The sequence below is a fragment of the Kryptolebias marmoratus genome, linkage group LG15, assembly GCF_001649575.2.
Source record: "Kryptolebias marmoratus isolate JLee-2015 linkage group LG15, ASM164957v2, whole genome shotgun sequence".
Lineage (NCBI taxonomy): Eukaryota > Metazoa > Chordata > Actinopteri > Cyprinodontiformes > Rivulidae > Kryptolebias > Kryptolebias marmoratus.
In genome coordinates, this window is record NC_051444.1 from 26,018,232 (window position 1) to 26,029,874 (window position 11,643).

Consider the following 11,643-nt stretch of genomic DNA (forward strand, 5'->3'; position numbering starts at 1 on the left):
GGGTAGTGGCAGCAAAGGGAGCTTGTTAAAAGAATGACAGCTCTGGCTTTCATGAGAAATGAGTATGCACACAACAGAACGCATGCTGCGCGAGGATCTACAGGCGCCGTGCGAGTTTTGCATCAAACTTGCCAGCCTGCTGATGGAATGGCGGTGTGGGAATGAAAGGATGTCCGTGGACACAGCACGGGCTCTTTTATGCAACGTGGAGTTCTTTCCCCGTCAAAGATGTTTGACAAAATGACCACGGGCACTTAAGTGTATGCTGTTTTTTAGTTTACCAATCAAAGGCTGTGTCTCATTTGTAAATGGTTTGTTTAATTTAAAATGGGGCTTAAAATTTAAACTGGCAGATTTACATAAACAGAAAAAAAAAATGAAAAAAATAAATATATCTGCAAGTCACTACTGACATTTTATGTTTTATTCATGCAGGCACAGGAAGTTAAAAATATTACAGATCCAAGTGAGATACATGTTCTTTTCATCCCTGACATACAGCAAAACCTTGATTCCAGTGCAGTCAGGCTTGAACAATAAAGCATTTGAACCTGAGGACATTGGTTTGACAGCTGCTCTCTGGTGAGTTGTCCCACAGTGCTTTACAGTGTACCTGCAGGTACTTCCAGATTACAGCCATTCGATCTTCAACCCTGAATTTGCCCTTACCATCAAATTTCATCAATTTTGAAGCAGGCTGCCATGAAAGGCAAATGATTACAATCTGCCCTCCTGATTGAACAGAACTAACCCTCCTGTAACAAATGTCTTTACAATAGGCACCAGCAAATGTCAGACTATTCCCTTTTCTTCCTTTGGAAGGGCTGAGGGGTCCAATCCACATTGCTTCATCTGGACTGCAATGTCGAACAGGTAATCATAGCATTCACACCTACAAAAAGCAGCAGATTGTTGGAGATAAGTACTCAATAACAAATGGTAAAATTAGCTTCTTTGTCACCTTTGCCCTCGGTGCAATTACACAAATATATTCTATGTCATAAATCATACAGAAAAAGGTTAATAGAGCTGGGATGAAAATGCTCACATGGTCTTGGCTTTTTCCCATGACTCGCCCCAAACGTAAACACCGTGTCGACGGACAAGAACTGCACACGAATCCGGGTATTCTTCCATTGCTCGAGCCATCCTGTCTTTCAAGTCCTTCTCCTCTGGGGTGTTTTCAATAATAGGCACCAGCAGCGTGTCATCATACCTGTAAAGCACGGTTAAAAAATATGTTTTTTTTAAATTCCAATGACACAAAAACTGGAAACTTTTGTAACCACTGCCTTCTGCCGTCACAGCCGGGCTCAGTTACATGAATTAACATTCCAACCTGAAGGAAGATGCTTCTGATAGATTAGCATCAAATTAAATCCTGTAGAGACAGCATTGTAAATTTGCCTTAGTACCTAAATAGCAAATAGGGGTGTGACAGCACATGTATTTGCACAGTGACAGATTGGTACACGTTTGGGACGGGTACATGATCGAGACGATGAATATGTCAGTTACAGGTGATCACCGCTCCTATGTAGGAGTGAGTGTGTTTTATTTAACTGCATTTTGTTAACGGCCATGACGGAAATAAATGGGAGGAAAATGCTATGTGAAGGACTTCATGTCAAACAAATCGTAGTTGTTTCAGAATAACACACAGAAGCCTGAATTCAGACCAGCTGTGTGGGATCAGATAGGTGCAGCAGAGAGGAGACGAGAGGCATACATATGGAAAGCAGCTGCATCATGTAATCAGTGTTTTAAATATTATTATGGAAACCCCTTGCATATTAAATCAATTTAATCCAATTCAATTTTATGTAGTTAGTAATATATTTTTTCAAGAGAAAATGTTTTGGACTTAATCAAACTTTTACTTTGGCCTGTAGGTTACTGTTTACTATTCTGATTAAATGATTAAAACAGTAAAATATTACTTTTTTATTATATAGTGAAATTATCAGTAGACAAATCCTATTTCGCTGTACATGACCTGCTACCTTAGACCCTTCCTACTAACAAGGACAGTTGACTTCTCCATTTCTGCTTCTGGAAGAGCTATTGTTTGTTTTAAAAGAAGTGCATTTGTTTTTTCCCCCTATTGTACCAAACTCGTACTGAACTGTGACCTTCATTCTGAGGTACTTACCAAACTGTGACTAGGGTGTATAGTTATGTCCCTACTAAATAGTATAATATTAAATAAATAAAAGTTAAAATTTTTTTGTCTTTTAGTTTGATTTATTTTGGATTCCAAATATGCTATGAATTGAATTAAAACCCTTTGACTCTACTCATAGCTGTAAAGAATAGATTATCAGTGAAAACAATCAGACACTGGTCTAATCCAGCAAACTTCTTCCTGAGCGTCTTTGTTTACACACAGAAAGAGAAAAATAAAAGGTTTATTTATTTGTTATTTATTTTTTTAATCTGGCTGGATGACCTATTAGTTTATTGCAAAAAATTACAAAAATAAATAAAAGTTCAAACTGCTTCACTTAGTAATTTCTGTCATTGTGCAATCATGTACCGGATGTTTTAATGAAAGTGCAGGCAGGTCTCCAGTGATAAACAACTTCACACTGCGAGTTATTGTGTGCACATCAGAGTTACTGGGCAAGACTGGGCACATTGAAGTATCATGGCCAAGAAAGAGCTACTAAATACCCACTTGATGAAATAGTACTCTCTGTGCTGTGGATTTGACACACCATGGTGTGGTGAGGGCAATAAGCCAAGCATATTGGTTTCAAGAACAAACAAGTTCAATGTAACAAAACTTAGTGAAGACCAAACTTTGTACTTGGATTAACCTGTTCCAGAATGTAACTTTGATTAATTATGTTTCACCACAAAAAATGAAAAACAAACAAAAGCTCAAAAATTTAGGTTCGCATCTTTACTGGGAAGAAAAACTTCCTGAGCAGCTCTCGCTTGTCAAAGAGATAAGATCTTTTCTTGCCTTTTTTGGCTTTACTATCGCTTGCCGCTTGATTACATACCGATAGTTTGTGCCCGAGGTGCACTTACGAATCCCCTTTATCATCTCCTGGTGTGTTATCCTGAACTCTTTGCCAGGATACAGCAGCGTTGCCATGACAGCAGCCTTGGAGTGGGTGTGTATAACTGCCTGCGCCCCTGCATTTTAGAAGGAAAACAAAAAAACAAAAACAAAAGAAGACACAAATTTAGGTTTAGGAGTGCTGTCTTTTTGTGGTTTCGCTCCTAAATAATAGAAAACTGTACCACCCCCTAAAAGATACCAAACTGTTCGTATTGGTTTTAGTTTTGCAAGTTCAATATTGTGTGAAATATGCAATGTGACCTGGCAGCTAAGGACAGACAGGATGAGCAACTGGTATAAATATCATCAGTCTGAGGTGAGGCACTTAATTAAAAACTGACCTTTAATCATACTGTCTTTATCAAACAACAGTGTCCTGAATATTATCTCGTCAGGTCCATTCTTTTCTTATAGTTATAGATATTTCAGCAAACCATCACTTTTGCATTAAAAACCAGATTAATTTTTTTTGCTATTTAAATGCCCCGGAGACGTGGGTCAAATATTATTTTCATGCAAATTAGTTAAGCTCATAACACCCACTATTATGTTCTTGCTATTTTGCAAAGTTCTGGAGCCAACTAAACTTTACAACAACTAGCTCAAAGTTCAGTTTACACCGAATCACACAAATTAATTAATGTTCAAAGTTCACTAATTAACAGATTGCGAGGTAAATTTCCTATTTTAGAACACATATATTTTTTAATATAATATTTAAAAAAACAAAAAGGCATCTGTACGGTCGGTTTACCTATACTTACATGTATGATGGTCACACAGAAATGTTAGAAATGGCACAGCGTTTCTAAATGGTTTTTGTCTTTCCAAGCTACCTCTACATCTATTTCTTTCTGCTGTTCCTGCGTGCTGAGATCTGATCTAACACTGTGACTAAAGCACACCTACGAGATGCATCTGGCTCTGTTGGAAAGCACAACTCAACATAAACTTTGAGTCTCGATGGTTAGAACATGAACTTTTAGTTTTTATACTTACGTTTACAGAGAGGAAGGGGGTACACTTAGACATGGAGACTCTTTTCTGCATGAAGTAGCTAAAATGTGTCCCAGAATTTTGTCAGTATACAGCAGCTATTCACTGCCAAAAAGAACGCTGTTAAATGTCACCATAGTGAGTTGTGCTTAATTTAAGCTCTTTAAAAGAACAACCTTGTTAAGGTCAAAGTTGACAATAATATTTAATGGCACTCGTGAATGTGCTCATATGAACACGTTCCTGCACAACACTGAATATTGTTAGTGGCAGTCAAAAAGTTAAAAAGGACAAATTCTACAATTTTGATTTTCTTCACCACTTGAATGAACTAAGCAGACAAAAAATAATCTTGTATTTAATCTTTTACACCTAATCTGCATGAAAAAAGATCCAGACTACGAATGATACCTCGAATCTTAACAATAATATAACTTAAGAGCACATATTCACATCATTCAGGAGCAAAAAAAAAAAAACACTTTGCTGTCATTCAGGAAACATGAACTTTTCTCATGAAATACTAAGTCATTAAAACTCCTCCCATTATTAGACTCACTTCTGATCTGTGTGCTTGGAGCTCTTTTATAGTTCTATTATCTGGAGAGTATTCAGCTTGAGACATCAATGATTTGTCTTATCAAATATTAGTCTCATGTACCTCATGTAAAAATGCATTGTTGAAAACAGCCACAGATAATTAGTAATATTCTACAGATTGGACTTTGACACTGACAAAATGAGAAATTGTGTTGCCAATTTAATTAAAAAAAGATGAGTTTCACCATTTTGGTTGCAGACTGAATCTGCCGGCTGCAGACAGAGGTTAGTATGGGAGCTATGTACGTAATCAGGTAGATTCTAACCTCTCATAGTGTAGGCGTTCATAAAAAGCGGCGTACACTGGCTTTTCTTCAACTTCTTCCAGGCGGGTGGAGAACAGATGTCCCTCTCCTCCACGTCGCACACAAACATATCTTCTGGCTGACAAAAAAAAAACAAGAATTAGAATGGTTTGACAGGAACTGTCACACCATTTTTTAATCTGTTCATGCCGCTCAGTCAGAACTGTGAGTCATCGTCTGCACCAAGCACAGCTTCATATTTTGGTTGGAACCGGCTCACCTGTATTCTCTCTTTCTGGACGCCTGACGGTGCAATGTAAATCTGGTCACTGTAAGTTATACAGAAATAATGAGTTAATGCATTCATCTTTAGGAGATGTGCTTAAACTCTCTTGCTACTCTATTACATTCCTTTTTTATAAACAGGACTGCTTTTTCAAGTAAAAAAAAAAAATCTCATTTCCCAAATAGTGGTTTGAGTTTGTTGGGGAGAAGAAAAAAAAAGCATATTTCCTGGACTTGGGGACAACACTTACTGCGATAAAGTCTGAAATGAAAACTGAATAAGTGCAAAACTGTAGAATTAGATGGATAAACTGACACAGTCTATCCCTTTTAAATTGTTGCAATGATCCCATTTAGAGCTCGAGCATTTCCCAATAGAATGCAAAGAATAAAGCCACTGCACTCCTCTTTATCTAGCAACAAATAAGTCCAGATAAGAAAATCTTATTGATTTTGATAGCAGGGTTTGGCAAGGCTGCCTCAGTCTGTGAGTCACTCCTGAGTCAAACCAAAGCTACTAGGGCGGGGGGAAAAAAATAAAATAAAATCATCCCTGCTCTCTGAAAAACAGTAAGCTCTCTGTCTAAAGCATTTTATAACATTAGGATAAAGTGCACTCGGGCTGCTTAATGAATTATATCCTTGCTTGGTGGAATTACCTTAAGATGTACAATTGTTTATCATTAGAAAAATAAAGGATATGAGGGGATTCTAACTGCTGTGGCCACATTCGTTTATTACAGATGTAGAGTTGCGTCAAATGTTTTTTTTTTTAAAGATGAAAAGAAAAGGAGAAAAAAAAAACACTTTTGCACATTTTTTGCAGATGGGTTGGTCTTTTCTATGTAAATTTCAGACAATCATTTTCCAAGATGAAAGGATGTTCCTTCCTGAATCATTTTAGGGTTGCGGTTATCTTTTTTTTTTGTTTTGTTTTCTTTTTGTCTGATTGAAATATGAATGTACACGAAGCGGCAGTCAGTGAAACTTATTTAGATTACTGGGGGTTTCATAAAGATCCCTTGTTAACTTCAATAAATGTCTGTCATTCTATATTTCATAGAGATTTGCTAATGGGTGCTGCTTTCTTTGCAGCTGCCAACTATAAGCACACACTTCAAAGATGCTAGTAATGACCTGTCAAAGCTTTCAATTTGAATTGTAGTTTGTTGTTGAAAAACTGTAGTCTTGTACGTTCAACTTAGATTAACAGACACTTTCAAAGCATGACTGACCTCCCACTGAACTGTTTGAGTACAAATACTCTCATGAACTCTCCAAAACAACTCGTGATACTTGGGACTACCATAAACAGGTAAAAGGTTAAATGAGGATAAGTGAAAGAGATAATTAGGCTGAAAAGATTTGTCCTTTTTAAAACATAATTAGGATGAATTAGGTGAACACGGTATTGTTGCAAAGCATCATTCAGCGGTTTATCTGTATACGAACCCCTGTTTAAGGCTGATCCCGCCGCCTGTCCCTGTCACCCATCCCAGCTGGTAAAAGAGCCGACATAACTCAGGAATGAGTGCACGAGGATGCTCCTTGTCCTGGTATACACAAACAACAACTTAGCTTCAAACATTGTTGCCGCTAAACAAACTATAAATCGTCCAGTTTAACAAATGCAAAATTACTCCTTTAGACACAAAAGAATCAAAAAGAAAGTTGGTATTAACATACATATTACTGTATATTATATGTCTGACTAAATTTACAGTGTAGCCACAGCCTGAACACTCCTCTTTATGCAGAAATTACTGCATTCAACAGATTAACACCAGTGAAATATCTAAAATAAGTAGTTCATATAATTACACTTCTTTTTTTTTTCAAAATATCCCTATAGTTGAGCTGTACCAGACTTCTGTTATAGTCATGGAAAAAAAAACTAAATAACCAAGAGAAAACATAATTATAGTGAGTGAAAAATGACTTGAATACATCCTGCCTCCATGAAAAATACAGTATAGAAGAGCTCTGTCATATATTTGTATTCTTTATCATGATCTTTGTTATTAGAAGTGGTGATAAAAGTAATATCAGTAGTAGACTTTGGAGAATATTTCTAACATTTGGTTCTTTGATCTTAGAATAAATACCAAAAGACTTACTGTATTTATTGCCTGCCCCAGAAGGTGGAGCGATAATGTTGTTGCCCGTGTCTATGCATGTGTGTGCATGTTCGTTTGTGATCGTTAGCAAAATAGCTCATGAATCACAGAGCAGATCTGAGAGAAAGTTTAAGAAAGTAATCACAGGGATGACAATTAATTAGTCATGTGGCTATAACTCAGTCAATTTTACAGACACTGAGCTAAGGGTGGTGTGATAGTAGCTGAGCGTTGTTCCCAAGACCTATTTTGAGCAATAAGTCAATGTGAGATTGGTTTGTTAGCAAAATATCTTGCAATCCACTTAACAAATTTTAATGAAACTTTTTGAGAGTAATCATTGGATGTACATCTACAAGTAATTAACTTCTGAAGTCAATCCAAATCAAAATGGCTGCCACAGTCAACTGATCTTAGAAAACACAAAAATGCCTTTTTCCTTTTAAATCAACCCAGTTTAAGATGGCCACCACAGCTAGCCAACACAAAAATGGCCACAACTCAGTGAATCGTACAGTTTGATAGTTTGGAGCACTGACAGAACATGCGAGATCAAGCGAACTATCACAGTACAGAATAGGACTGAGCATAAAGTTATTTTCAAGGTTTGATCAAATGCTATAACTCCATCATTTCTCAAAAAAAAAAAAAAAAAAAAGATTACCTTGGTCTAAAACTCTGGCATGAAAGGCGATAGGTGATGTGCATTCATTCAAGAAAGACCAGGTCTTTAATGAAAATATGACTTGAACAGATAAAAAACTTAATGAAGGAAAAGTATGTCAACCTGTCATTAGCATTTTATGACTGTGTATCAGACTTAATTCTCTAACATAGAGACTTTAGTCTTGGAGAGATTTCTGAAGTAATGCTGATTGAAATGCTGTTTTATAGTTGTAGTTTTTGGAGAAACTCTTGTGCAACTCTGACAGCAGTCTTTCAGTCGTTATCATGCTGGCATACTCATCGTCTGCCAAGACTCTACAGACTGGGAGTTATGAAAGTTTTTGGGCGTATTCATATGCAAACACGATACCATCTATAATTGTTTTGCTGTGATAGTCCTGGACAGGCAACCTCCAAAGAGGCTGAAATTGTTTAAAAAGGTTTAAAAAGTACACAAATTTGTAACTGGTGTTATGCAATTTGGTTGATCAGAAACTATAAATCTGCTTACACTAATATCAGTGATGTCATTTTTTTCCCCAGACTTCTCAGTAATGATAGGTGTGTTTACTTCCTTGAAACTGATTTTTTACCTTAAGTCATGCATCATAATTATAAGCTTTCTTCACATTTTATTGTTCAGTCAACAAAAATAAATCATGTACTGAGACGTGATAGTTTCACCTATAAACCAGATGGCATTGTATAATGTGTACACATTCCTGTTGTATACTGTAATCTGCAGTTTGTCCTGTTGGCTGGTTCAGATATAACATACTTTCATAAAAGTGGATATGTATGACGTTATACTTACGTGCATTTCTGTGGCCTGTTGATCTGCATTATGGCAGCCATTGCTGGTGCCACACAAAGTTGACATCTCCTGTCAGGGGGGGAAAAAAAAGAAAGAACTGAAAGCATTTCATGAAAATTCACAACCTTAAAAAAAAATAAATAAGTGCCTGGATAATGGTTGCAGTAAAACTGATAATGATGTCAAATAAAACTAGATTAATGCTCTCAAGTAAGAGGAAAACAGTTTTCTGACACAGCCTCACTTCCTCATTTTGACTCATTCCCTAATGAAATCATTTACTGTGGAAACAACAAGTACACATCTGAGATAATTCTCAATAATTAAGCTCCTTCCTTCTTCCACGGAGAAACTGTGGCTCCTTCTAACCGCAGGGTAAAAAGGCAGCAACATTTAAAAAAAAATCTCAAGAAGCGCTCACCGTTTAAAATTTCTGTTTTAACAATTACATTTAAAAAACTGTCTCTCGACAGGGAAAAACTAATGTATGTACAGCATCTATCTACAACACATAAAAGTTGTGGTCCATTTAAAACTGCTGCAAATGTATTCCCCAGTTGCCTATGAATTAAAAAAAATCACAGCCAAAAAATTTTACTTTTCAGTGGTGTTTTCCATGCTATAATCCAAAATATACAACAGTAAACAAAACCTAAAAATATATGTTCTCCATAGCTGTTTAAGAGAGGACAGTATATAACTAGTAATACTAAATGCAGAGGAGTGTCATTAGTTTTCTTAAAGACAAGGAAGAGTGATTTTCTTTGGAAACAGAGGCATGCTGCCAATGCAAAAAGAAAAAAAAACATAATATAATAGGACAAAGAACCTTTTTAAATCATGGTTTTCCTGTGGGCACAGCAATAGCAAGGACATTAGCAGTAGGTCTGACTCTTTACATGCTGCTTGATGTCAGCATGTAAATGGTGCCCCATTTAAATGCCATTTAAATGGTGGTCTGCACAGCACGTCAATGGTATATGTGCATTCATTAAGGTACAGTAAACACAGCAAGATCGAAAGTTAAAGCTGGCAGAATATACAAATGAGTCGGGTCTTTTCTTTTCGTTCTCCGAACTAGAGAAGGAACATAGTTTTCGCCTGTACATCTGAACTGCTTGCTCAGTCAGGTAATTCTAAATCTAGTGGGACCAAACAAGCAGCAAAGCTGTAGATTTTTGAGTTGGTGGTGACGTCAACAAGAAGCAACCCGTGCTTCTTGTTGCAGAAATTGTCAATATTTGATGTTTCAATCCAAACTGGATCTGTACCAGAAGAGAAATTTTGACAGAAATTTGAGAAGATGATTGTAGATGCATGTTCCACTGAGCTCACCTGTTTCAGGTGGGGCCTACAGTTCCATTAAACAGGCAGTTTTCACATGAAAAAGTTTTTTTTTTTATTAAGTTATTTTATTACATCTCGTTTTCCAACCGACACTTGTTTCCAAAGAAAACATTTTAAGCGTAGGAGTGACAGTATGAGACTTGTCAGAACAAACACTTTTGGATGAGCGATCTGAGGTCATTAAACACAATAGGCAAAGTTTCAGCTACTGAAGATAAGATCGGATTATCTCATTGTACATTATTATTATTAAGTAGCTCTCATTTTCACAACAGACTGGTCACATTGAAGTCCTGTTGCTCAGTTTAAACTGGAAACTAACAAACACATGTGGAAAAAAAATGCAACTGTATTTACTGCAAACATTTTAAAGCCTTGCCATTTGACTTTAGGGTAGACATGACCAAACATATTTTTAGAATGAATACACCTGCTGGTGGTAGGAGTTTAGCCCTTTGTTGATGTGCCCATTCCATTAAGTGATAAAAATCATGTGAAAAGAAAACTTTTGAGGTTGACAAATGATGTCAACTCATCAACATGAAGCTCTAGCATCTTAATCTTGACTACATTATTAAATACCGTGTGATTCCATAAACAATTGACATATCTAGAATGTGTTATTTGTGTTTATTTAGACTTGAAAATCATTGACAGATACAGGAACAGTGACAATACCTGTTTTGTAAACAAATTAATAATGGGATATCTTTGTTTGTGGGATACAGGAAGTTGATTACAATTAATTTGTTAAGGTTTTAAACTTGCGCATTTTACGTAAAACATTACGTAAATCATCAACTAAAATTGACCTACGTAAGTTTAGCCAGTTACGACGTCGAAAAACAAACACATGCCGCGGCTATTTATAAAACAGTATTCATAAACAGCTGAAACTCGCTTTACTTCTTTAAGTGTTGTTGCAACCACTGTATTAAACACTCAGTAACACCACCCTGTCTTTGTCTGGCAACAGTAAAAGTTAACGGTAAACAAGTTACGTGCTAACTGAAGTGCTGTGGCTAACTTGCAGCTGTCGAGTTCGCCGTGTAAATACTTATTGAGACACAGACTCAGAACAGTGGCCTGAACTGTGGTCCAAACAGAAGTGAAAACTCACAAACAGGACATAGACACTTACTGAATTTAAGGTGTTAAATAGCTCTCTATGGATTAATAAACGAGGATGAAATGCGTTAGCCTAGCAGCTAACGTTGCGTCATCAATGTGCGTCAGACACGGACGCAGTCTGGGACAAAGTGGGCGTGTCAGTCCCTACAGCCGGAACTGAATTCTCTCGTCCTTTATGGTGTTCCAGTCTGCGCTACTAAATCTACAACAATGCGTGAATTTGAGAGTAAACCAAAAACTTTTCCTGAGGGATACAACAAAGATCCCCTCACTTAGCAAAGTCTGGAAGCATGAGAGTTGACCCAGTTTCAGCTCCCATGGGTTATTACAACATCACTCCAGTCTGATATTGTGATGCGGGGTGTGTTCAGC

The 11,643-nt window shown here is 36.8% G+C and overlaps 1 protein-coding gene across 4 annotated transcripts; it reads right to left on the reverse strand.

Moving 5' to 3' along the window:
* Nucleotides 1-406: 406 nt before the first annotated feature.
* On the reverse strand, nt 407-11,434 carry LOC108234744 (APAF1 interacting protein). 4 transcript variants are annotated; one of them, XM_017414157.3, is made up of 8 exons: nt 11,282-11,434; nt 8,794-8,862; nt 6,649-6,749; nt 5,192-5,240; nt 4,933-5,050; nt 3,009-3,144; nt 1,049-1,216; nt 407-892 (listed from the first exon to the last, which is right to left on the reverse strand). In XM_017414157.3, the coding sequence occupies exons 2-8, from the start codon at nt 8,857-8,859 to the stop codon at nt 793-795; spliced, it is 738 nt and encodes a 245-aa protein (XP_017269646.1). In that variant the 5' UTR covers nt 8,860-8,862; nt 11,282-11,434; the 3' UTR covers nt 407-792. The 4 variants fall into 4 exon arrangements, with proteins under 4 accessions (XP_017269646.1, XP_017269647.1, XP_017269648.1 ...); XM_017414158.3 differs by having other exon boundaries at nt 8,794-8,866; nt 11,282-11,408; XM_017414159.3 differs by lacking the exon at nt 6,649-6,749.
* Between the last annotated feature and the right edge of the window lie 209 nt (nt 11,435-11,643).

Excerpts from the sequence above, each read along its gene's own strand:
- LOC108234744 (XM_017414157.3), bottom strand. The coding sequence starts at position 8,859 with ATGTCAACTTTGTGTGGCACCAGCAATGGCTGCCATAATGCAGATCAA. Across the intron at positions 5,241-6,648 it reads GGGATCAGCCTTAAACAGGG|TGACCAGATTTACATTGCAC; the intron begins GTTCGTATACAG and ends TATAACTTACAG. Across the intron at positions 5,051-5,191 it reads TCCAGAAAGAGAGAATACAG|CCAGAAGATATGTTTGTGTG; the intron begins GTGAGCCGGTTC and ends TTTTTTTGTCAG.